Consider the following 23,423-nt stretch of genomic DNA (forward strand, 5'->3'; position numbering starts at 1 on the left):
CACCTGGAACCAACCACACTAAAAGATGTTTTCACTACACTCTGTTTTATATCGATAAATGACATGCAAATGTTAATAAAGACACATTTTTACAAGTTACTCGTTAACTGACAAGTACCACAACTGTGTATTTCAACATCAGTTGATCACATTAAAATGTATCACTGTTTCATACTGCATACATTCTGACCTCCATCTTATTTAACATAGGGTTCAGTTCAGAACATAACATCATCATCAAACTTGACCTTCTCCACTTGACAGTGTTACTGACATGAATGTAGGGGAACCTCCATCCAGAGTGTAGAGATCATCACATGCTGCAGAGACACACCTACCCTTCTATCTCTTCATATCTCAGTAACTACTCTGATTAGATTATACACGAAACAAAGTTTTCGAACATGGGTATTATCAAACACGGTCTCCTCAGCTCGTTGGTATTTGTGCTCTGGATAACAGGTAAAGTAGTCTAAGATTAGCATGTTTATTTCAGCGATCAGAGGGTGACGATGATTGTAAAATAGTGTACTGTTTGCCAGTTAAAATGTTAAAATATGGGAACCTTTCCTGTCATACACACAGGTCTAAGTGATGGAAGTGATGTCCAACAGGTTTCCATACTGTGGGAAAAAAGGGGCAACAATGCAACAATTCAATGCAGACATACCAAGGATGCTAGCTACACCCAGATGTACTGGTACAGACAGCTGCCAGGAGAGACAATGAAACAAGTAGTGTTCACAAGACTTGGCAACAATTACCACGACTTTGGAAATTTCAGCAAAGAGAAATTCTCAGCCACTAAGCCTGATTCTTACAGTGGAACATTCACAGTGAAGAATCTGGTGCCAGAGGATAAAGGCTTGTATTTCTGTGCTGTAAGTGAACACAGTGACACAGACACATGTGAGAGCTGAAAAAAACCCCAGTGCAATCTTTGCACAACTGTCATGTACTACAGGGGGACCTCAAGCACCACAAATTCTCCCAGTTACACCATACAGATTTTGATAAGGAACCCAACAGGATCAAAGAAGATCATAGGACACTCCCACTTGCAACTCTTCAGACCTTTCAGTACATCGAGTTATATCAGACCAGCTGCAGTCTCTGAACTGCAAAACATGGACTTTATCAAACATGGTCTCCTGAGCTTCCTAATACATTTGATCTTGATAAAAGGTAAGATCTACCTTTAACATCTGTTGGATTAACAGTAAAAGCTGAAAACCCACTTGAAATGGTCGACTGTATACAACCTAAAATGTTCAATAACTTTTATTGTAATACACACAGGTCAAACTGATGGAAGTGATGTCACCCAGACCTCAATACTATGGAAAAAAGAGGGTGACAATGCAACAATAGAGTGCAGTCACACCAAGGGTGTTAGTTACAACCGGATGTACTGGTACAGACAGCTGCCTGGACAAACTATGAGACAAGTTGTGTTATCAATTGCCAACACCAAACCTACCTTTGAACCAGACTTCACAGATGAAAAATTTTCAGTCACTAAGCCTAATGCTGAGACTGGAACATTCACAGTGAAGAATCTGGTGCCAGAAGATAAAGGCTTGTATTTCTGTGCTGTAAGTGAACACAGTGATACAGACACATGTGAGAGCTGAACAAAAACCTCAGTGCACTACTGCCTGTTACAATTATCTATACTGTAGGGGGACCTCAAGCACCACGACTTCTCCCAGTTACACCATGTGGATTTTAATACAGAGGCCAACAGCATTACAGAGCATCACTGATATGACACACCTACCTGCACATTGTTAGATCTCTAACTACACTGACAGTTATATCAGACCAGCTGCAGTCTCTGAACTGCAAAACATGGACTTTATCAAACATGGTCTCCTGAGCTTCCTAATACATTTGGTCTTGATAAAAGGTAAGATCTACCTTTTACATCTGTTGGATTAACAGTAAAAGCTGAAAACACACTTGCTGTATACAACCTAAAAAGTTCAATAACTTTTATTGTAATACACACAGGTCGAACCAATGGAAGTGATGTCACCCAGACCTCAATACTGTGGAAAAAAGAGGGTGACAATGCAGAAATACAATGCAGTCACACCAAGGGTGGTACCTACTACCAGATGTACTGGTACAGACAGCTGCCTGGAGAAACTATGAGACAAGTTGTGTTATCAATTGCCAACACCAAACCTACCTTTGAACCAGACTTCACAGATGAAAAATTTTCAGTCACTAAGCCTAATGCTGAGACTGGAACATTCACAGTGAAGAATCTGGTGCCAGAAGATAAAGGCTTGTATTTCTGTGCTGTAAGTGAACACAGTGATACAGACACATGTGAGAGCTGAACAAAAACCTCAGTGCACTACTGCCTGTTACAATTATCTATACTGTAGGGGGACCTCAAGCACCACAAATTCTCCCAGTTACACCACATGGATTTTGATATGGAAGCCAACATTATCAGAGAAGATCACACACAAGACACTCCCACTTACTACTTTTTAGATAGGTAAGGGCAGTGACTTATATTAGACCTGTTGTAGTCTCTGAACTGCAAAACATGGACCTCATCAAACATGGTCTCCTAAGCTTTTTAATACTTCTGCTCTGGACAAAAGGTAAGATCTACCCAACTACATTACAACCTTTTTCCCTTCACACAGACTGATAGTGACTCTTGTTTCTACATTTATTTTGTTCTGCACACAATAATGATCTCAGCTGGTCTGATCAAACAAATCCATACTAATGATTTTATGTAGATTTTCTCTCTTTTTTCTTGTTGATGGTCCTGTAACATGTGATGTTTGACCCCCACAGGTCTTACTGATGGGAGTGATGTCACCCAAACCCCTCTGCTGTGGAAGAACGAGGGTCATTCTGCCACGATGGACTGCAGTCACACCAAGGGGATTGACCACGACCAAATGTACTGGTACAGACAGCTGCCAGGGGAGATGATGAAGCAAATAGTTCTCACAACTACAACTCCACCACATAAATATGAGAGTGGCTTTAGTGAGGACAAATTTCCAGCAAAGAAGAACGATGCTCAGACTGGATCTTTGACTGTGGAGAAGCTGCTGCATAATGACAGTGGAGTGTATTTCTGTGCTGTGAGTAAACACAGTGATACAGGTGACTTAGACAGCTGTACAAATACTCAACTGTCGGTGTCACCGTGAATAAAAGACATCAGTGTTTTTAATTATCTATAGGGGGAGCTCTACATCTGTAAACTACTTCAAGCAAGTAGCATATGCCTGAAAAATGTTTCTGTTTTGTGTTTTATTGTTTGATTTGTGATTATGTCACATTACATGTTAAATGATAGGCGACGAGTTGACATTTGTGGAATCCAACTGAGTGCTGATTTAATTATTGCTATATTTAATTCATTACTTTTGAAAATTCCAGTAAAATCTTTACACACTCCTTAAATTTTGTATCACAAACTGTGCTCGACTGTTACATTAACTGTATGTGTTGTATTCTGTGGCATGAAATATTTGAAATATGAAAACCACAAGCCTCCATCACATTTGACAAGTATCACCAGTGTGTGTCATCACAGTAATGACACACCTTTTTACAGAGGTTACGTCACATGACAGGATGATGCTGCTGTCAGCTGCTTTGTCAAATGTCTCACTGAACACGTACTCAGTCTGTTTAGCATCTCAAAATGATTTCAGCACTAATTATCTTTACGGTTTCTCTGCTCTGTCCTGCAGGTATTATTCTTTTAACATCTTTTTTTATTGAAGATATTAAATTAGTATTTAGTATTTATAAAAAAAAATGCCTTTCCCCTATTGTTGACTTTAAAACCTCTTGGTTTATGGTTTAATTCCAGGTAGTAATACCAATAATGGAGTCCACCAAACCTCAAGGTTACTGGTAGAGAGGGGTCAGTCTGCCCAGATGAACTGCAAGCATGATCTTGGGGGCACTTACTTTGAGATGTGCTGGTATCAACAGCTGCCAGAGGAGAATCTGAAACAGATCGTCTCCACAGTGCCTTACAGTGAGCCAGACTTTGGAGATTTTAGCCAAGACAAGTTCTCAGCCACAAAGTCTGAAGCTGAAAGCGGCTCTTTCACGGTGAAAAACGTTGAACCAGGTGACAGCGGAGTGTACTTCTGTGCCGTCAGCTCACACACTGTGATGCTGATATTTGTCAAGCTGCACAAAAACCACAGACTCAGTCTGGCACTCTGCCTGACGTGATCATATTACAATGTTACTATATTCATGTTCAATAAAGACATACTGACAAAGTGGATACACATAAAACACAGCATGACAATCACCAACACCAGATTCGAAACAGAGGAAAAGAGCTTTTTATGAAAAGGGATACATGAGAGGACAGAAAACATGGATATAAAGGGGATGGATTTGAATAGGGTGGACAAAATAAAAGGAAACACCTGTCAACACAACACAATACAGCTCAACAGCACCACAGACTACATCCTTCAAATGATCACACAGTTTCATCAAAAACTGAATCCTGAAACCCTGGTGAAGGGAGGATTAGTCGCAGGAGTGTTACACTGCATTAGTTTTAGTTATGTGTACCTAATAAACTGGCAATTGAGTTTATACATTTCATATTATATTATGACCATGTGACCATCCCAGTCACAAAGCAAGAGGCATCTCAAATGAATGAACAAGTGATTTTCAAGTGATAAATGACTCTGATTCTCAGATCTAAATGTGATTAATACCATGTAAAAAATATATTATGGAAGGTTTTTATAAACTGAAGTTCTACACCACAACATGAGAGCAACCAGAGTCTTGCTCACAATACCACAATGTATCTCCTCCCCTCTACGCTGATCCCATAACATCTGTTCAGTCTGTCAGTTGATGCAGAGACAGAGAGGAAGATAAAGACATCATGGTCAGAAACCTCAGCTGGATCTCTGCGCTGCTTCTCTGGCTCTCCTGTAGGTTTAAATTCAAACTGTTCACTAAAAGTTACATTTTTGTATCCATCTCTGTTTTATTAATGCTTTTCCTCTTTCAACACAGGTCGCTCACTGAGCAATAAAGTCGATCAGGCTCCAACATCAATATTGGGAGGACCTCATGATTCAGCAACAATCAGCTGCAGCCATTCAGTCAGTTCATACAATATAATACTGTGGTACCATCAGCCAGTGGGTGACTCAGCCCTTAAACTCATTGGACATATTCTATATACTAACCCAACCCTTGAGGAGAAATTCAAACAGCATTTCAATGTGACTGGAGATGGCTCATCAAAATCTCTACTTCATGTGCTGAAATTCAGACAGCCAGAAGACAGTGGCATGTATTACTGCGCAGCTAGTAGGCACAGTGACTGTATTACCTTCTCGCCTCTACAAAAACCCTCTCTGATAATCCACCGCATAAATTCACACTGAAGGAGAGCACACCTGCATCTGGCAGCCGCTTATAGCAGGAACTCACAGTGATCTTAAATTCAGTAAGAAAGCACTCTCTACTTTTAAAAGAGTACTTAGTTATTTTGGAAACAGTTATGTTGCTATCACTGCTTCACAATACAAAACCTCACCATCATACGTTTTTGCGTTTCAGTATTACAGCTCACAGCCCCATGCACCTATATTCCTTCCTTTCACAGGGTGGCGGTATATCTTCAATCACAGCTTTATACTGAGCTAGTGATGTGTAGTGGTAGCTGACATGACGATAATGATGACAAGCTGAAGATAAACTATGACACCACCCACCTACACAGCTCAGAATTTTCTTTCCTCAAAGAGGAGGTTGGAAATCATCAGTATAACCTCTGATACACAGAGAATATCTTTCACAGCAACAGTAAAATTATCATCAACAAAATAACCAAACACAGAAGACAACATGAACCTCTTATTACTAAGCATCGCACTCAACACTGTGCTAGTTTCAGGTAATGACATCAACAATTTAATACAACTGTTACCACTGTATGCAAACTGTATTTAATCACATTTTATTTTAACACATTGCTGAATTTAACTGTGTCCATTTTATAAACACTGTGTCTTGTTTTTGGTTGATGTCTGTTCAACAGGTTCCTCTCTCAGTGACAAAGTCGAGCAGACTCCAGCTGACATTTACAAGAAACCAAAAGAAGAAGCAATAATCAGCTGTTCACACAGCATTGACAACTACTACGCAATCCTCTGGTACAAACAATTAAAGGACAAACAGCTGCAGTTCTTAGGTTACATAAATAGAAAAAATGGTGTTCCTGAAGCTGGTGCTGGTGTGAAAATAGAAGGGGATGCAAACAAAGACCAGACCTGCACTTTAATAATTGAAAGACTTGTTCCAAACAACAGTGCAGTGTACTTCTGTGCTGCTAGTTACCACAGTGCTACATATCACTGCTCCTCAGTACAAAAACCTCACCATCATGTTTTCATCTCACTATTACAGCTCTCAGCCTCTTGCACCTGTATTAACCCATTCTAATCAAGGATTCTTGTGTGCAGCTATGCAACACTTAACTTATAAACAGCAGTATCAGACACTCAGTATACCAGTGTCTCATTTCAAAAGTCACTATGAAAACTTAAATTCTCACATATATCAGAGAGTTCATGGACTGTAAATAAGCATTAAAGGCAGGACTACCAAATCATCAAAATTCAAAGCACATACTATGTTTTGAACTTTCTACTGCTGCAGGAATTAGAGAGCATATTTTTTCAAATATGAAGACTAATAACTAAGTCTACTATTAAAGGTTTAGATAAATGAACAACTATAATAACTGCCAAAGAAAGGAAGAAAACTTTAGTGAGATGCACTGTACATCAGATGCTAAGTCTACTAAGGTCATAGTTCAAGGTCTTCATCTACAATGGTTTTAATGTTTAGAAGAGGAGGAAACACTTTGACCCCTCCCACCCTCCTCAGAAAAGGAGACAGACATTCAGTATAGCTGCATTTACTGTGATGAAAACATAAAACAAACTACATAGATCTTAAATTTAGTCAGAAAACACAGCATGATGATCATTTTCTTCTGTATAACCTTTAATGTTATACTGGTTTCAGGTAATAAATATATAATCAAAAAATATATTGAATTTCTCAAAATTCTACACATAAGTTACTTTCTTAAACTCCAGTCCTTTGCTCTTATTTATTCTATTTCATTCTGACTTCATGTGATTGTATAATGTTTAACATCTTTCTGTTCAACAGGTTCCTCTCTCAGTGACAAAGTCAAGCAGACTCCAGCTGACATTTCCAAGGAACCAGGAGAAGAAGCAAGAATCAACTGTTCACACACTATTGACAGCTATGAACGAATCTACTGGTACAAGCAATTAAAGGACAGACAACTACAATTCCTGGGATACATGAATTTAGCATTTTCTAATCCTGAAGCTGGAGCTGGAGTGAAAATGGAAGGGGGAGCAAGTAAAGGCCAGACCTGCACTTTAATAATTGAAAAACTCACCTGGAACAACAGTGCAGTGTACTTCTGTGCTGCTAGTTACCACAGTGCTACATATCACTGCTCCTCAGTACAAAAACCTCACCATCATGATTTCATCTCAGTATTACAGCTCACAGCTTCTTGCACCTGTATTCCTTCCTTTCACAAGGTGGCGGTATATCTTCAATCACAGCTTTATACTGAGCTAGTGATGTGTAGTGAGGGTGTGAATGGTTGGACAAGTTGAGGATGAACCGTGACACCACCCACCTACACAGCTCAGAGCTTCAGTTTCCTCAAAGAGGAGGTTGGAAATCATCAGTATAACCTCTGATACACAGAGAATATTTTTCACAGCAACAGTAAAATTATCACCAACAAAATAACCAAACACAGAAGACAACATGAACCTCTTATTACTAATCATTGCATTTAACACTGTGCTGGTTTCAGGTAATGTCATCAACATTTTAATCCTCATTTTGAACAGTATCTGTTTATCATTTTAATGATCTTTAAACATGATTATATTTTTCTGCCATTTATTACATTTTACTTGATTACATTACTGAAGTTACCAGCATTCATTCTTGTATTATACTGTATCTGGTTTTTGGTTTGTCTTTCTCCACAGGTTCCTCTCTCAGTGACCAAGTTCACCAGACTCCAGCTGACATGTACAAGAAACCAGGAGAGAGCGCCACAATCAGCTGTTCACACAGTATTCAAAGCTATGATCAAATCCTCTGGTACAAGCAGTCAGAGGGACAGTTACAACTCCTGGGATATGTGTATTTTAATACTGGATATCCTGAAGCTGGAGCGAATGCAAAAATGGAAGGGGGTGCAAATAAAGGCCAGACCGCCTCTTTAACAGTTGAAGCACTCAGCCTGAGCAGCAGTGCAGTGTACTTCTGTGCTGCTAGTTACCACAGTGCTACATATCACTGCTCCTCAGTACAAAAACCTCACCATCACTCAATTCTCATCTCAGTACTACAGCTCACAGCTTCTTGCACCTGTATTAACCCAAAGATAACACAAAGATCAGATATGATATTGGAAGGAAAAATGTGTTCCATAGCTGCACATAAAGAACAGTTATACAGCACTGACATGAATCCATAGCTGACATTTCTGCACTAAACACTGACGTTGAACTTAACTTCACATTGTTACTGATTCTTTCACTATTAAGGTCATTGTTTAAGGTTGTTGTTGTTTTACTTCCTTTCATAAGGTGGCAGTTTGTTTTTACTGGGCCACTGGTGTGCAGATAGATATAGATAGATGTACTTTACTGATCCCGTGAGAGAAATTATTGTGATTTTTCATCTCAGTATTACAGCTCACAGCTTCTTGCACCTGTATTCCTTCCTTTCACAAGGTGGCGGTATATCTTCAATCAGACCTTAATACTGAGCTAGTGATGTGTAGTGGTAGCTGTTAGGATGAAAATGATAACGAGCTGAAGATAAACTATGACACCACCCACCTACACAGCTCAGAGCTTCAGTTTCCTCAAAGAGGAGGTTGGAAATCATCAGTATAACCTCTGATACACAGAGAATATCTTTCACAGCAACAGTAAAATTATCACCAACAAAATAACCAAACACAGAAGACAACATGAACCTCTTATTACTAAGCATCGCACTCAACACTGTGCTGGTTTCAGGTAATGTCATCAACAATTTAATACAGGTGCTGCCATTTTGAGCTTAGCTAGACTTTATTGCATTTCATTTCACGACATTGCAGAATTTAACTGTGTCCATTTTATAAACACTGTGTCTTGTTTTTGGTTGATATCTGTTCAACAGGTTCCTCTCTCAGTGACAAAGTCGAGCAGACTCCAGCTGACATTTACAAGAAACCAAAAGAAGAAGCTAGAATCAACTGTTCACACAGCATTGACAACTATTATAGAATCCTCTGGTACAAACAATTAAAGGACAAACAGCTGCAGTTCTTAGGTTACATGAATTTAAAGGATGGTGTTCCTGAAGCTGGAGCAAATGTGAAAATAGAAGGGGATGCAAACAAAGGCCAGACCTGCACTTTAATAATTGAAGAACTCACCTGGAACAACAGTGCAGTGTACTTCTGTGCTGCTAGTTACCACAGTGCTACATATCACTGCTCCTCAGTACAAAAACCTCACCATCATGTTTTCCTCTCTGTATTACAGCTCTCAGCCTCTTGCACCTGTATTAACCCCTTCTAATCAAGGATTCTTGTGTGCAGCTATGCAACACTTCACCTAAAACATCCTGTTATAACCAGCAGTATGAGAAAGTCAATATACCAACAATTGAACTGTCCAATGTTGCAAAACTAGTCAACATTTTGTTGTTACAAAAAATGAGGCAACAACTAAGTGTGCTAATAAATGTTTAGATAAAGACACAAGTATAATAACTTAAATCCATAGCTGATATTGTAACACTTTATGCTGATGTTGCACTGAACATCAGGTTGTCTATTAAGGTCATATTTCTCTGTTGTTTTGTTTCCTGTAATATGGTGGCAGTTTGCCTTTACTGAGCCAGTGGTGTGCAGTGGTTACTGATACGATGGTTTTAATGTTTAGAAGAGGAGGAAACACTTTGACCCCTCCCACCCTCAAACTTTTTTTCTCATGATCAGAGACTTTCCTCAGAAAAGGAGAAAGACATTCAGTATAGCTGCATTTGCTGTGATGAAAACATAAAACAAACTACATAGATCTTAAATTTAGTCAGAAAACACAGCATGATGATCATTGTCTGTATAACCTTTAAGGTTATACTGTTCTCAGGTAATGAAACTGTTATTTAATCCTCAAAAAAGTGTATTTTCTCCTGCTTTATCTTTTCAAATTGCATAATATTTGTTTTCAAATATAAATTCTGGGATTAGAGAGATTACAAATGTCTATGTGCAACCAGAGTCAAGAAAAAGGATTTTTATGTTATCAAAGATTCTGATGTTTTCCCCAAAATTCCTTATACAAGTAACTGTTTAAAACTCCTGTCCTCTGCTCTAATTTTTCAAATTGAATCTATTTACATACATTCTGACTTTCAACAGGTTTCTCTGTCAGTGTAAATGTCAAGCAGACTCCAGCTGACATTTACAAGGACACAGGAGAAGAAGCAAGAATCAACTGTTCTCACGATAGTACCAGCTATGATCGAATCTACTGGTACAAGCAATTACAGAACAGACAACTACAGCTCCTGGGATACATGAATTTTGAGAAAGATAATCCTGAAGCTGGAGCTGGAGTGAAATTAGAAGGGGGAGCAAGTAAAGACCAGACCTGCACTTTAATAATTGAAGAACTCACCTGGAATAACACTGCAGTGTACTTCTGTGGTGCTAGTTACCACAGTGCTACATATCACTGCTCCTCAGTACAAAAACCTCACCATCACATGACTTCATCTCAGTATTGCAGCTCACAGCTTCTTGCACCTGTATTCCTTCCTTTCACAAGGTGGCAGTATATCTTCAGTCACAGCTTTATACTGAGCTAGTGATGTGTAGTGGTAGCTGACATGATGATAATGATGACAAGCTGAAGATAAACTATGACACAACCCACCTACACAGCTCAGAGCTTCAGTTTCCTCAAAGAGGAGGTTGGAAATCATCAGTATAACCTCTGATACACAGAGAATATCTTTCACAGCAACAGTAAAATTATTACCAACAAAATAACCAAACACAGAAGACAACATGAACCTCTTATTACTAAGCATCGCACTCAACACTGTGCTGGTTTCAGGTAATGTCATCAACATTTTAATTCTCATTTTTTGAAAAATATCTGTTTACCATTTTAACTGAGTGCAACCTGGATTATACAGTGCTACACTTTATTCAACTGGATTTACAAGTGTTCATTCTTATATATTGTATCTTGTTTTTGGTTTATGTCTTTTCCACAGGTGCCTCTCTCAGTGACCAAGTTCGACAGACTCCAGCTGATATTTATGACAGAACAGGAGGAACAGCCAAAATCAACTGTTCACACAGTGTTCAGACTTACAACCTAATCCTTTGGTACAAGCAATTAAAGAACAGACAGTTACAGTTACTGGGATACATGTCTTATGACAAAGCTAATCCTGAAGTTGGAGTGGATGTGAAAATGGAGGGGAGTGCAGCTGAAGGCCAGACCTGCACATTAATAATTGAAAAACTCACCTGGAACGACAGTGCAGTGTACTTCTGTGCTGCTAGTTACCACAGTGCTACATATCACTGCTCCTCAGTACAAAAACCTCACCATCACACTGTTTCATCCCTGCATTACAGCTCCCAGCCTCTTGCACCTGTATCAACCAGTTCTACCCAATGTTGGTCTTCTGTCTGAGAGATAAGAGATTATAATGGAAGATTCGTTATGTGCATCAATGCAACAGCAGCATCAGTCATTCAGTGTCTAGGGGTGATTTCCAATACACGTTCGCATTTTGGATCCAGTTCCAAGTTGGTAAATCACATGGATGTGTTAAGAAACAAATCTGTTACTGAGTCTCTTATTTATGTTCTATGTTTACCCTAACCCTAGCCGTAACTGTGTGACATTGTTGTTGACAACAAACATGCAGACCGGCTTGAACAATCCAATTCACTGCCCTGCACATAGTGTCAGTTCAGCTCAGCTACCTAAAAACTCAAGCTTTAATGTCATTGCTCATCTTCTGGGATGTGAAGGATTTCAAATTTCCACGCAGTAGGAGAAAGTAAAAGCTGGTGTCTTGGTTGTAGCTCAGTTATGAAATCCCACTGCCGGGTTGCTGCATTATTCCAATATTAATTCAATAATTTGTATAGCTTATTAATATCAACTCCACTAAATTCAGACTCAGTGCAGGAGAATAATTAAACAACATAGCATATTCTATTGCTTTATTACAACATTTACTAGTTAAACATAACATTGTTGTGCACAAAAGCCTGAAGTGATTTTTTCAAGTCTTTATTGTTTTGCTTCCTTTCATAAGGTGGCAGTATATCTTTACTGAGCCAGTGGTGTGTAGTGGTTAGGGACATGAGGAAGCACTATGACACCTCCCACCTTAAACTTTGTGTTTTTATAGCAACATTTACTGTGTTGAAAACACAGTAGCTACTACATAGATCTTAAATTTAGTCAAAAAAACACAACAACATGATCATTTTCTTCTGTATAACCTTTAATGTTATACTGGTCTCAGGTAATAAAACTCTTTTTTTCTTCTTTTAAAATGTGTATTTTCTGTCATTTTGCAATCAGCTTAATTTAGCTGCTGCTTTTATGGAAATTAAAACATTTTCCAAACAGAGTCAAGAAAATGACTTTTAAGTTATTTTCTTAAACTTCTGTCTTCCACTTCTAGTTATTCTATCTATTTACATTGATTCTGACTTACCGATTGTATATTGTTAGATTTTTTAAATCAAAACTGACAACTTTTTCAACAGGCTCCTCTCTTAGTGACAAAGTCAAGCAGAGTCCAGCTCACATGTTCACCAAACCCCAAGAAAAAGCCAAAATCACATGTTCACACAGCATTCAGGACTACAACAGAATCTACTGGTACAAACAGGCAAAGAACAAAGAGCTGCAGCTCCTGGGATACATGAATGTAAACAATGGATATCCTGAGGATGGACTGGATGTGAAAATAGAAGGGAGTGCACTAAAAAATGAGGTCTGCAATTTAACAACTGAAGGACTCCAGCTGAACGACAATGCAGTGTATTTCTGTGCTGCTAGTCACCACAGCCACACACGTCATTGCTTTCTTAATACAAAAACCTCCCAATAACACAAGTATCATTACAGCCCCCTGCACCTGTATTAACCATTTCTAACCACTGTTAGTCTTCCTTCTAATACAGATCAGAGATTATAATGGAAGGTTCCTTATGTGCAGCTATAAAATACTTGGTATCAAATGTAGCCTCAGACATCCAATATGTCTGCTTTTCATTATGCAGAGAAAAAAGTGCTTTTTATCAGTATTTGTGAATCTAAATGGCAGTGCCCTGTTAAGCCTGTGCTGCAAGTTTACATAGCGCTCCTCTCACCAGCGTCAGATTTTAAAGGGAGGTTCCTTCTGTGGAGCAATGCAGTATTTTACATCCCTCAGATACTCCTCATGTCCTGTGTGGTTGCATCTCATGTTAACAGGATCACTATGAAGACTGACATGCTCATCATTTTTGTAGTCCTGGCTCTGTGGCTTCAAGGTACAAGCACAAAATGTTTTTATTTACTTCCTAACAGCATTATATATGCACAGATTTTCTTTAAAAAAATATTTAATTGACTCCAAGTGAATTACCTTTCAGTAATGCTGAGACATGCTGAGTTCTTGCTTGCACCAAAAATTTGAATCATTTTAAGTTAAATTTGTTGTACTGTTGATAGAACTTTTTAGTTTTATTGAATGATGTATTTTCTCCTCAGTTCGCTGCCAGGATGTGACCCAACACCCTGCAATCAGCTGGAATTATGAGTCCAAATCTGCAGAGATGAACTGCAGCCACAACAAAGACATTTATCATACCCAGATGTACTGGTACAGGCAGCGTCCAGAGGAGACCATGACCCTCATTGTCTACACAGTTTATGAGGGGAAGTCAGACTACGGGAGGCTCCCTCAAACCAAATATGAAACCATCAAAGATACCGTACAGACGGGGGCTCTTACTGTGAAAAACCTGCAGCCTGAGGACAGCGGTGTGTATTTTTGTGCTGTCAGCAAACACAGTGACAGGAGAAGTATGAGCAGCTGAACAAGAGTGTTGTGACTTCTATATCTTCCAGTAGGTGGCGCCGGGGCTCAAGAAATACTTCTCAGCTTAACACACACAGCACTATAAAATATGATGTAGCTGATGTAGATTTAATAAGAGGACTTGTCTACAGCAAACAGAGCCACTCTGTTCTGTGTTCATTCTTTTAATTTGAGGAAGATAAAATGATCTGCTTTCTCCTCTTCTGTTGTCTGGCTGGTAAAAACTTCTAATACAATTGGCTCATACATTAGTTTCATTCATGATTTATCACTATGTAAATAAATTTGTTCTTGCTCTTTTTTGTGTGTTTATGTGTCTAGGTGTTAGTCTGGGTCTTGAGGTCCATCAGTCTCACTCTGATCTCATCAAAAAACCTGGTGACAAAGTGCAGATTTTCTGCAGCCATGATAAAACTGACTATACGCTGATGCTCTGGTACCAGCGTTCACCAGGAGACACAGCATTGAAACTCATTGGATACTTGTACAACCAAGCTGTAAAAATGGAAAAGGAATATGAGGAACATTTCCATATCTCTGGAGATTTGCGTGGAGTTGCAGCCAAGAATGGCTCTCTGATAGTCCAAATAACTGGACATGAGCAAAGTGCTGTTTACTACTGTGCAGCCAGCTATGCACAGTGACTCTAGTTTCTCTCTCCTTAATACAAAAACTACTAACCCTTATCACCATTCATGGTTTTAGATTAAACCTCAAACAGACCCCTCCCATTCAGCTGCATTTTCTTTGAAGCTTTCATCTCTGCCAGCTTATGAACAGTGTTTTGTATCACTTCCTTTTCCTCTGTAAAGGCCAGCTCAGTGGAGGCATCAGTTGAATCTTCATCACTAACATCACTAACACGTATCCTGTCAGGGTCTTAAGCAATTCTTTTATTTTGAGGAAGATAAAATGATCTGCTTTCTCCTCTTCTGTTGTCTGGCAGGTAAAACTTTTTCTAATACAATAAGCTTATATGTTTGTAGAAACATTAGCTTCATTCATGATTTATCACTATGTAAAAAAATGTGTTCTTTATTTTTTGTGTGTTTATGTGTCTAGGTGTTAGTCTGGGTCTTGAGGTCCGTCAGTCTCACTCTGATCTCATCAAAAAACCTGGTGACAAAGTGCAGATTTTCTGCAGCCATGATAAGACTGACTACAGGGTGATGCTCTGGTACCAGCGTTCACCAGGAGACACAGCATTGAAACTCATTGGATACTTGAACTTCAAAGATGTTAAAATGGAAGAGCTATATGATGAAGATTTTAAAATCTCTGGAGATTTGTCTGGGAATACAGCAAAGAATGGCTCTCTGATATTAAATCTTGCAGAAAAAGAGCACAGTGCAGTTTACTACTGTGCAGCCAGAGAAACACTGTGACAAAAATTCCCTCTGAACTGAACAAAAACTCTGCACAATCTTTTATCGTCAATGGCTTTGAAGTAGACACTGAATAAATTGCTGCCAGACACCTGCTTTTGTGGTTTGATTTTAGTTTGACTCAATCAAATCATCACAAATCTACACTGTATTTCTGTTTTTATGGTTTCCTCTAATTTAACCAGAAAAGTACATTTCTAATATGTAAAGAATTCTGTTAAAAGACATCTTTTGAGAGGAATCAGATGAAAGGAAAACCATGTATAGATAATGTGTGGGGCCACACCTCCTCATGTTAGCTTCCTCCTTAAACGAGGCTCAGTTTAGTGACAAAGCACTCACAGAGGAGACTCCAGTCATGACTTAATGTTGCCTTTCTTTAGAAAAACTCAGTGCTCCATGTCAGATAACTTCATGATGATTAGATTCCTCTTTTGCTGTTTCCTCACAGGTAACAACTGCTTCACTATGCAGTAAGATATAACTAATCTACCTTGACTTCTTAAATCAATAATCTGTCCAACTCTGATTACAGCAGGTTTTTCTCTGGGGGTTCAGGTCCATCAGTCTCCCTCTGCTCTCTTCAGAAAGGTTGGTGATAATGTGCAGCTTTTCTGCACACATGGACAAACTGACTACAGAGTGATGCTGTGGTACCAGCAGTCACCAGGGGACAAAGCTCTGAAACTTCTTGGATATGGATATACCCAGTTTAATGACGACAGCGTGGAAGAACCGTTTAGAAAACATTTCAAATTAGCTGGAGATTTGAAAGGAGACCAAAAAAACGGTTCACTTTCCATAACTGATTTAAAAGCACCCGAACACACCGCAGTATACTTCTGTGCTGCTAGTAAGCCACAGTACATCAAACATCCATCTGCTCTTTACAAAAACCTCTTCCCCTCTCTCCTCTGAATGTAGGTCAAAGAGTAAATCACCCCTCCTCCCATGATCACGTGATATTTTATGATTTTTTTTACTTATATTTGCCAACTTATCATCCCTGTTTATCGTGTTTAAAATTCAGTATACTTCACTTCCCTTCCTGCTTTAGACACAAAGTTTTTTCATGCTCTTCATATTTAACTGCTTAAATTACAACCATCATCCATTTTTTCTGTTCTAAACAGTCAATAAATATTTTTCCTCACAGCCAAAGACTTAACTACCATCAGCCTATGATTCCCAAGCCACAAGTTCTGGGTCATGAAACCTTTGCTACTGATTATACAAGTTTATAAGCAATTAAAAGCTTTTTGTAGCAATTACATTGAACTGCAAGCAGTCCCTGCTGCATTTTTCTAACTACTTGCTTCCATTAACAATATACCCACCAGCTATCAGCAGTATATAACATTCACTGTATGTGAGGCCACTATGAGTTTTCTCTACATCACTTCCTGCCCCCCAATCCCCTCCTCCCTGCCTGATCCAAAAAGCATAGCAGACACTCTATTTGGTTCTTCATATTCAACATGATGACATCTCATCTCATCATATCCATCATCACTGTAATGTGGATTGAAGGTATTATTTATTGATTAAATTGTGAATATGCAAATTAACCCTCAAAAGCCTTTGTCTGTGGAGGAACTGAAGTGCAATATTTACATCCACTCTCACTGATTGCTTATTTTTTACTGCTGTTTTCCCAGGTTTTATTCACCAGTTGCAAGAAATCAGAGTTTAACTTAACATATTTTTGTAATATCTTCACAGGAGTTTACCTCAGTCAAGAGAAACAAGTGTTTCAGACTCCAACTGTCCTTTTAAGCCGACCAAATGGTGAAGTCAACCTGACTCTCACTCATAAAATCCAGAGGTACGACACGATTCTCTGGTATCAGCGCTCAGCGGGAGACACTTCCCTGAGGCTGATTGGCTATGTGTATTATACAAATCCCAGTGTTGAGTCAGCATTTCAGAGCCACTTCAGTGTGAGTGGAGATGGAGAGAAAACAGCTTATCTTCACATTAAGAACCTGAGACACCCTGAAGACAGCGGAGAGTATTTTGGAGCTGCAAGTATATATGCACACTAACAAAGACGATGACTCTCTCATACAAAAACCTCCTTAATGATGCAGCAGATAACAACACACCAACAAGAAACCACTGAAACCAAAGCTCTGAAAAACACAAGTTCTTATGAATGTTGGTTTATTACATCACATTAGGCCTCACCTAACAATGACTGATTGATTGATTAATTAGCTTATTATTTTTTCCAAATGACTAATTTGGTTCAATAAAACGTCCACATATGGTGAAAAAAAAAACCCTGTCCCAGTCCCTGTTTTACTATCACAAAAGGCAAAGGGACAGCATATCATCGCAGGTGAGAAGCTGACAAAGGGACTGACAAACAATTTACTGATTATCTGCTATTGATTAATTTTCAGTTGATGACTAATAAAAAATTATTCAAATCATCTGAACTCTAGTTTACACAGACTTAATCCAAACAAATAAGAAAAGACGCAGACAACGGTCAAATCAGTCAAATTTTGGAAGCTGAAAGCACTTTACTGCATCTCATTGATTTATTTGCCTTCTCTGATGTTAAAGAGGAGATATATGAGGAAAGGATAACTGATAATGAGCTTTGCTGGTCAAGTCTGCAACTGACCTGTAAATGACTGTCCTCTCTCAGTTACAAAGGTGCGACCAGAGTGGTGTTGTCTTTAGGTCTTAGGGAGGAGACTGATGAGGGCTGCTTGGGCATGAAAAGTCTCCTAAAACTCTACAGCAGGATCCTGAAGAACAGATTCAACCAACAGATGGAGGCACAGCACATGGTATGCAGCGTTTATCATGAGGATGTGGTGACGAGTCGACCGACAGAAAGAGACAACACACTACCTCCTCAACCTGAGCCTTATTTTTCTCAGAGTTTTCTCATATCAGTGCCTGACAATGTCTTCATCTATGCAAACATTTGGTTTTCTCTTCATCTGTTTTTACAGTAAGAGGTCAAATTTCATCCTGAAATATATAATATGTATATATCTTTTTTAATATAAAATGCTAAATAATCATATTAAAAACAGAGATTTTCTCATTGTTTTTAATTCGTATAAGTTTTGTTGTCTAAATCTGCTTTCTCCACAGGTCATGCGAGCGCTGTTACATTTCAGCAATCTCCTCTCCAGATAGTGAAGGAGAACAGTGAAGTCCACATTAACTGCACTCATGATGATAGTACCCTTCTCTTAATGCTCTGGTATCAGCAAAGAGAGGACAGTCTGTCTATGACCCTCATTACATATGGATATGCAAAAACCAATCCAAACTATGAAGGTCAGTTTGATAAACAATTCAAACTGACAAGAGAAGACGCAACATCAGGAACGCTTACTATTCAAAGAGCCAACCTGTCACACTCAGCTGTGTATTTCTGCGCTGCCAGTACACAGTGATGTGGTTTAATGCCACTCCCTCACTAAAAACCCTGATCTTTTTCCTGTGTTTGCACAAGAAGGGGTGACTCTCTTTTTACACACTCTCACTGGAGGAAGCTGTGTTTCTCCTGCAGCAGCACAAACCTGGAGGATGTCTCCAACTGTGATTGGATTTCTTCTCATCTTGCTTCCATGTAATTACAAAAAACAATTTAACTTAGTTGTTAATTTTACACAATAACTTTTTTTTTTTTTTTTTTTTTTTTTTTTTTACTGTGACTTCCGTATCAACCAGCTCTAAAATCTGTGTTTTTTCCACAGATCAAACAAAGAGTGTGAATTTTCAGCCGTCTCATCCGAGAATAGTCAACAAAGCAGCCAGGGTGGAAATTGAATGCAGTCACGATGACAGCAACCTTTATGTAATGCTCTGGTACCAGCAAGACAGAGGTCTGATGAGCTTGATTGGATACAGCTATCATGGCAACGAACCCACATATGAGAAACAGTTCGAAAACCAGTTTGCGATTACAAGAGAAAGCATCCTGAAAGGATCTCTGATTATTCACAATGTGAATGTATTAGACTCAGCTGTGTATTTCTGCGCTGCCAGTACACAGTGATGTGGTTTAATGTCACCCCATCACTAAAAAACCCTGCTCTCTTTTTTTCTGTTCAGGAATCTCTGAGGCAAGCTGGTGGAGCATCAAAAATGTCACAGTCATTCATGAACATATGAAAGCACATGACATTTATGGGGAGGAGTTTAAGGCTGCCATTTACAGGCAAAAACTGTTTACATCCTTAATATAAATCAGACAGCACAATTAGTTTGACTGCACTGCATCCCAGGTGACTAAACGATTCAACATATTTTTCGGTCTTGTTATTTAAAGGATAACTCTGGAAATTCTCCAAAGATTTTTGTGCTTATCAATCAGTTACACTCAGAAAATAGAAAAATTAAGCCAGGATAACATAAATACAACAAAGCCAACACATGACATTATGTTCGCACAAGAAGTAAATGCTGAATCTTGGTGAGGTGAAGCTGTAAGTCCTGGCGTCTCAGAGAGGAGCAAACTTTTTGAAAGAAACTCGAGAAGCCAAAACTCAGACGTGTGAGAGCGGTAGGCCCGATTCCAAGGCCTAATGTGTATTACCTTAACCTGAATTTAACCTGAGTTTAACTTAATCCTAACCTTAACCAGTTATCTGTGCGTACTTCCGGGCCGTGGAATCTAATGTTTACAGGTCAGGATTCGAACAACCGTTAACGGATGTGACTGAAAATCGTTACTGTAACAAAATGCAGCAGCAAATTCTTACCTTGGTGAAGAAGAGAAGCTGTAATTCCCTCCAGACATTTCCGAGAAGCGTAAATCTTTTCTGAAAGAGTCCCAAGCAAGGCAATAAAGTCCAGTTCAAACTTGAAGCAAGCATCCAATCGACGAATCATCCAATCGACGAAGAGTCCAATCGTCAATGCGACGACGAGCAACCGACTCCATCCACAAGTGTGGGCACGGCGAAAACATTTACTTCCCGCACCGGTCTATAGCAACATTTGTCTATCAAACTGCTGGCAATGAGCTCGCTTTTGAAGTGCAAGTTTTAATACTAGTCATCCTCATTTTCTACAAACTAAATTTGCTCATTGTTTAGTTGTTTATTCGGTCCACCAGGGCCGCAAAGTTTTGCGTGCGACAAGTACTAAATGAACGGTTTAAAAAGTGGGCGGGTTTAGCCACTTTAAAAAGACTACCAATCAGGCGGTGACCAATCATGTTCCACTGAGGCCCACCTGTAAGCAGGTTTTTATCCAATCACCTCAGCAGGTGATTTAAATGAAACATTTTACAGCAGAAACACCGGATCATTCTCACGCTGTCAGCAATAATAAAAATCTGCAGTAACTCAAAGGAATCATGGTATTGGAGTATGGAGGCAGACTAAAACAAAATCAAACAAATAAGGCAGTAACCGGGACTAACACATCCCAAAACCTTGTCTGGTTTTTGAGTTTATTATATTTAACTGAGGAGAAATACACTCTACACTCTAAATACACTAACTTTATTAACTAAAAGAGGTAAACTATAGTACAGGGTTAGTGTTTCTTAATTTATTCACCTGAACATGATATTATTGATGAAAGTTTGTATTCGTTAGTGATTAGAAACAAACTGCAGCAAAGATACATGCTGATATTTTTTTATGAGATCAGCTGTGAGCAGAGGAAGAAGGTGGGGAAGAGGAGGTATGATGTATGGAGAAGGTAGACACCTCTCATTTGATATGTAAAGACGGCTGTCAGACCTAGAACGACACGCAAAACCTCTGCCACTGATGCCGGGTTTCAGATTTCAGTATATGCTGTGATTGTAAATTTGATATGGAAACAGTTGCATTTTCATTTGTCTTTACTGCATAGATCTTGATTTAAGTTTAGTTTCCAGGATGTCTCCAGCTTTATACACGTTTGGATTTTTACTGTTCATGCTCACAGGTGAGCCAGACTTGATTTTATATAACATATCACTAAATATTACACACTCTTGTCTCGGTAACATCTGTACCACTGTGTGTTTATGGTACAACCATGATGAATTTGTAAAAACTGCAACACTTGAATTCAAAACTTTACCTCATATTAACTGACTTTCTTGACAGGAAAAGTGAAGAGTGTCACCTTTGAACAGTCCCCTTCTCAGATTGTGGAAGAAAGGGACTAAGGAGCTCAGGATTAACTGCAGTCATGATGGCAGCAACCTGCAAACAATGCTGTGGTACCAACACAAACCGAGCAGCCCAGTCATGAGCCTCATTGGTACACAGTTCTCACGAGTGACCCAGTCTTCGAGGACCAGTTTAAAGACAGATTCCAGCTGAAAAGAGAAGACATACTGAGAGGATCTCTGATCATTCTCACAGTGGATTCATCAGACTCAGCTGTGTATTTCTGTGCTGCTAGCACACACTGATGTGGTTTAATACCACTGCTGCACTAAAAACCTCCTGTAGCAAACTAATGACAGCTCTGAATGATGAATGATATTTTTTTTACAGTATCATGAATGTAATCATATACCAAAATGTAGTCATGCATATCTTATTGTATATATCAAGTTTTACTTAAAATATAAAGTAAATTGTATATTAAATATATTTTATATAATAATGTCAATATTGCATTTGCTAATAAATCAATTTTATGAGAATAAGATAAAAAGTTGTGTGTCAAATCATTCAGTTTGGAGCTATACTGTAGTGTCTTTTGATTGTGTAAATGCTATTCAGATGCTTCCCTCCCTGACAGAAATAACATTTGGTATGATCACTGAATGCTTTGTATTTGCAGCATTAAATGTATTCAATTAACAATGTATCAATAACAAAGCAGCACAAAATACTGGCATCTTTAAAAATATCAGATTTGATATTGGTCTTCAGAGCAATTCTGAACCTCATCACAGATGAGTTTCCATGCAAAGTGTCAGTAGAATTATTGACAGTACGTCCCCTCCAATCATGTGATCATAGGAGCATGTGACATCATGCAGAGGAAAGTGATGTGTGCTGCGCATCATTCAGCTGGAAGACAGATTGTTACTAACATGCTCATCACCGTCCTTTGTCTGTCTCTTCTTTTAAACTCAGGTGAGTTTTATGTATTATGTCATAATGGATATACTAGTTAACCAGTACTTGAAGGGTTCTACACATCTAAGTGAATTCACTGTTCTGAATATTGAGGTGACACACAATGAAACATTATCCGTCATGTGCTGCAGGTCTCACTGTTGTAGTTCTGCAGTCTGGGGATCAAGTGTCTCACCCAGGAGCCACAGTGATGATGGAGTGCAGCATGGGTCCAGGGTTCAGCATGGGCAGCTACACCATGTACTGGTACCGACAAAACCACCATGGAGCTCCAGTTGAGTTCCTCACCAAAGAATACGACCAAACTGTGGGGCGCTTTCAGTCATCTCTTGATACAGCCAAGAACAACTTCTCTCTTCAAATTACTGAGCTGCCAAATGACAGCAGCACCTACTACTGTGCTGCCAGTCACAGTGATGAAAACAGACCAGACATTCATACAAATAACAAGCCTGTCTGTACCAGATGGTATGCAGGAAGGAAGCAGCTGTGGCTTGTTTGGTTTGATGCTAAATTGACAGAGATAGTTGCCATAGTGGAGGTGGAACAAAGATTCTGAATAGTCAAAGCTTCACAGTTCCTATTAATGTAGGATAATAAATTAAAAATAATGGCTGCTATTTAGGCTGGAGTTACTGCAGGGCAGGTGGGAGTCACAGGGTCGGAAATGACAAGAGAGGTAATGATTCTTGGCAAAGGCAAACAGAGAATGAAGTGTGTCAAAAAATAT

At 39.0% G+C, this 23,423-nt stretch overlaps 6 gene segments (V, D, J or C); all 6 read left to right on the plus strand.

The window, feature by feature from the left end:
* Positions 1-404: 404 nt before the first annotated feature.
* On the plus strand, positions 405-2,348 carry LOC108880270 (T cell receptor beta variable 29-1-like). The segment is given in 2 exon segments: positions 405-462; positions 2,014-2,348. Coding segments are annotated over 2 exon segments (393 nt in total).
* Positions 2,349-2,374: 26 nt separating this feature from the next.
* LOC108880269 (T cell receptor beta variable 29-1-like) lies at positions 2,375-3,526 on the plus strand. The segment is given in 2 exon segments: positions 2,375-2,621; positions 2,824-3,526. Coding segments are annotated over 2 exon segments (423 nt in total).
* A 10,112-nt stretch (positions 3,527-13,638) lies between these two features.
* Positions 13,639-14,239, plus strand: LOC127142198 (T cell receptor beta variable 29-1-like). The segment is given in 2 exon segments: positions 13,639-13,690; positions 13,911-14,239. Coding segments are annotated over 2 exon segments (381 nt in total).
* A 125-nt stretch (positions 14,240-14,364) lies between these two features.
* On the plus strand, positions 14,365-14,904 carry LOC108880266 (immunoglobulin kappa variable 1-39-like). The segment is given in 2 exon segments: positions 14,365-14,458; positions 14,563-14,904. Coding segments are annotated over 2 exon segments (357 nt in total).
* A 124-nt stretch (positions 14,905-15,028) lies between these two features.
* Positions 15,029-15,717, plus strand: LOC108880273 (immunoglobulin kappa variable 1-16-like). The segment is given in 2 exon segments: positions 15,029-15,187; positions 15,304-15,717. Coding segments are annotated over 2 exon segments (357 nt in total).
* A 6,921-nt stretch (positions 15,718-22,638) lies between these two features.
* LOC108880267 (immunoglobulin lambda variable 5-45-like) lies at positions 22,639-23,161 on the plus strand (the record flags this gene model as incomplete). The annotated part of the segment is given in 2 exon segments: positions 22,639-22,690; positions 22,825-23,161. Coding segments are annotated over 2 exon segments (380 nt in total), but the record flags the coding sequence as incomplete, so codon positions are not given.
* Positions 23,162-23,423: the final 262 nt, after the last annotated feature.

The sequence above is a fragment of the Lates calcarifer genome, unplaced genomic scaffold, assembly GCF_001640805.2.
Source record: "Lates calcarifer isolate ASB-BC8 unplaced genomic scaffold, TLL_Latcal_v3 _unitig_887_quiver_851, whole genome shotgun sequence".
Taxonomy (NCBI): domain Eukaryota; kingdom Metazoa; phylum Chordata; class Actinopteri; family Centropomidae; genus Lates; species Lates calcarifer.